Source organism: Chlorocebus sabaeus, chromosome 20 (assembly GCF_047675955.1).
Source record: "Chlorocebus sabaeus isolate Y175 chromosome 20, mChlSab1.0.hap1, whole genome shotgun sequence".
Taxonomy (NCBI): domain Eukaryota; kingdom Metazoa; phylum Chordata; class Mammalia; order Primates; family Cercopithecidae; genus Chlorocebus; species Chlorocebus sabaeus.
In genome coordinates, this window is record NC_132923.1 from 10,175,608 (window position 1) to 10,179,341 (window position 3,734).

A 3,734-nucleotide genomic window follows, 5' to 3' on the forward strand; every position below is an offset into this window, starting at 1 on the left:
TGTCTGATCTTGGACTCCAATCTGTGCATGCCTTTGATGCTGGAGAACAAAGAGGTTTCTTGGACTTGAGCCAAGCTGGAAAAGTGTTTTTGAACAGAAGCTTCACTGATAGGAAGGCCTCTCTGGTGCATCTCTGAAGAATGGAGCTCTGGGAGCTACTAGCCCTAGGGAACAGCTGGTTTATTCCAAAGTTGGAAAATGGATGAGAAAACCTATTTTAACTAGGCAAGGAGGCAAGAGAACTGTGATTCAGGCATCTGGAGATGTTCAGGGACTTGAGACACCCAGGAGATTTTCAGAAAGGTACCCTTGGTGCATGTGGCCTGCAGAAGAGACAGCTCGTAGCTCTGTACAGGGATACTGACTGTTTGCTTCACCACAGTCTCTCCAGCACCTGGCACAGTGACTGACACCTGGTAGGTGATCAGGGAACATGATTTAGGTGGATAAATGAATGAATGAGAAGACAGTTTTTGGAAATCTTTTCTGTATGCCATAGCACTTTCATTACAAAAGTAAGAGATCCTTTCTGGAGTCAGAGGGACTTGGGTGAGCATCCTGACTTCACCACTTACTGGCTTTATGACAAGTTCCTAAGCAATGGGCAGCATAGGAACTCCCCCAGCCTGCTGTTAGAATCTCCATAGAGAATGTGCGTGGAGTTCAGGGCCTGGTCCATGTCACCCACAAACTCAGTGACCCTCAGTGTATCCAAACAACTGAGACGTAGAGCTCCACACGCCCTACAGGGATGGGCTCTCCCGGCCCTCCACCTCCTCCTCAAGAGGTTTGAGGAGGGAGGGGGACCGGTAGAATGGGTAAGAAGCTACATCCTCCCAGGAAGCTGATCCTTGGCATAACTTCCTTGGGGCTCAGGTCGGAGCTCGGGCCACTGCCGAGGGAGCAGCCTGTGACTATTTCATGTCAGTACAGTGCCCTCTTGACCCGTTCACAAATCCCAGTGGCCGCTGCCTGTGTTTCCTCCATGGGTAGGGAACAGTAGACTGGTTACCCAGGCCCCAGGCCTACCTGAAACCTGGCCAGATGGCAGGGCAGACAGTTTTGGTTCTCGAGTCTGCATTCATCTCAGAGGCATGCTTCGCTCTCTCCTTTGACACAGATGCTATGTTTGTAGGTGTCATGAATTAACTTGGGATCCTTCTTCCACACATCTCACCTCCTTTCCATTTCAGCCCTTTCCTTTGGAAACCAAGGATCAGAGAGGAAAGATGTTGTAGCAGAAAGAACCTGGACCTGAGGTTTTGAGTGTGGGCAGGTCCTAGCCCCTTCCTGGATTTTTTCATGTGTGAAGTGTACAAGTGGGTGAACCTAGGATATGTTGTGGGTAGGGTGGTCTCGGTGACCTTCAGGAGGTCTCTTCTGGAATTGCTGTTTTATGCACCGGTGAGGTCTGTATTTTATTCCTGTTTCAGATTACTCCCCTCCCCCGCCAAAGGAGGAGACAGTTATCACAAGGACAGTGAGGGGTTTGATGGTGGAGAAAAGAGAACACACGTCAAGTCAGATATCAGCCTTAGGATCAGCTTTATTTTGTATTTTACCTTCACCAGGGAGAAGAAGGCAAGGAAGCTGGAGAACAGACCAGCCTGCATCACACAGACACAAATCACATCTCTAAAGAGTGTACATGGTGAGAACTAAGGGCCCACATTAGACCAGCTATGAAGCACAGAGATTGACAAGGGCACCAAACATCCATCTCATCTTTCCCTTCTGGTTGTTTGGATTCAGTTATTTACACACTTTTGGCTCATTTTAAAAAAGCACAACCAACATTTCAATGTTCAATAATTTCCTGTTCTTTTTAATGTACAGGGACAAAATCAACCAATTTTTGATTTTTGAAACACTGCAAGTCACTTTGTCTCAACACCTATGGTGGCGGCGGTGGTGGTGGTGGTGGTGTTGGTGATAAGTGGAAAGTCCGTCAGAATTCAGTTTGTTTTGTGGCTCATTTGATAGCCTGAAACTCTGAAAGATGAATGAAGGCATCCTTGGCTGTTACACCCCCAGAGCTGGGTGAATTTTTGCACCAAGGAAGCTGTGCTAGGCTTCTGTGGTCTTCCCTGACAGTCACACCATTCCTGCATTTGAGACCTTCATCAGACTGCTGAGAACAATGCTTATTCACAGAGGATGATGAAATATAGAAAGAACCATCTTCAGAGACACAGACCAAGTCCTGGAATGCTAAGGAAGCCAGGAGGCAAGAAGGTACATTGCACACAGAGGTACCCACAGAAGAAGGTCACCAGAGCACGGGCTGGGGTCAGGGTTTCATCTGCTGGCCATCTTCTTGACCCCAGAAGACATATGAGCAGCTACTTCCCCTTGCCAGGGGATGAGCACTTCTCCTGGACTTTCTGTGGGCAAACCTCCACACATTTTGTCTGGAATAGCTCCTGGCATGGCTCTGCACACTGAGGTGGACATTGATCTTGGCATGGAGGTGGGCATGGATCTTGGCCTTGCTGTGGGCATTTTTCTTGACTTAATTCCTGGCACTGAGAAAGACATACCTCCTGGGCCTCCACTAGACACTTATCTTGGCAAGGGTGCTGGCACGTGGGGAGGCACACCTCCTCAGCCTTTCCCTGGCACTGCTCTTGGGTCTTTTGGAGGCATGGAGGGGGCACACATGGCTGCTTGCACTGCTGCTCACTGAAGGACATCTTAGGGTGATTTGCAGAGCCTGAAAAAAACCACAATATTCGAAATTATCTGCATTAAAAATATTAGTGTGGGAACTGGGGAATAAAGCGTTGAGAAAGAGGAATGAGGAGTGGATGGAAGAACTAATGGAGTGGAATGAGGAGTGGAAGTAAGAGCTGATTTCTTGGCTGCTTTTTATCTCTTTCTCTTTTCTATCCTGGCCGCAGCTCCCTGTGGCACCTGTCTCTAAGGTGGGAGTATTCTCATGGCCTCTGTCTAGACATCCATAGCTCCAAACCCCAAGTCCTACCACAGGTTTTTTTTCCTTCTCTTCTAGTCTATGAATCCTTTTGAAAATCAGGTGCAAGAGACTAGATAGACAAATTCTAGTCTGGATAGAATATACAGGATAGTTTATAAGGCCCAAGAAATGGCAAACCACTTAAAAAAATCAGTCGAAAGTACAGTCCAGAGGAGGAACAGAACAGTGGCCGCCTAAAGACAGAGTAACAGGAAGAGAGAGGGCACAGATGCCCCACTTACCTGATCTTCAACAAGACTCAACAAAGGCTGTGGACTGTGAAGCCCGGTAAGGTGGGACTTTTATATGGTGCTTAGTCCAGCCTCCTGCGGGACTGACTGGCCACATGGGCTGTGGTACTAATTGTGGAGTCACCGTAACAAGCTTCCTCTGAAATCGCCGATGATTTGAGTCACTGCTTGGGATGCCTGTTAATCAGACTACATTTTGGCCTGTGGGTCCTCATCAGACCTCAGCAGGGAGGGCCTTCCCTCAGATCTCTCTCATCAAAGGCAGCAGGAAAAGAATGTTCATAAAGTGTTATCTCAGTCTGTTCAACCAGGATTCCTTGTCTGCCCAAAGTGGTACAGGATGTGGTGAGAGATAAGATCCACCTTGCTCATCTCATCTTCGCCAATGGGAAGACTTTATGCCTAAGGCCTGGGGCCTCTCTGGGTCAAGGGCTTACATGGCTTGTTGCAGACACTTCTTCATCAAGCCTAGAAAGTCACCCTTCAGATGCAAAGACGAAGGCTTGCCC

The 3,734-nt window shown here is 48.1% G+C and overlaps 1 protein-coding gene across 1 annotated transcript; it reads right to left on the reverse strand.

Moving 5' to 3' along the window:
• Nucleotides 1-1,233: 1,233 nt before the first annotated feature.
• PRR9 (proline rich 9) lies at nt 1,234-3,252 on the reverse strand. Its single transcript, XM_007977096.3, has 2 exons — nt 3,217-3,252; nt 1,234-2,713 (listed from the first exon to the last, which is right to left on the reverse strand). Exon 2 carries the CDS (start codon nt 2,691-2,693, stop codon nt 2,343-2,345), a length of 351 nt encoding a protein of 116 aa, XP_007975287.3. The 5' UTR covers nt 2,694-2,713; nt 3,217-3,252; the 3' UTR covers nt 1,234-2,342.
• Between the last annotated feature and the right edge of the window lie 482 nt (nt 3,253-3,734).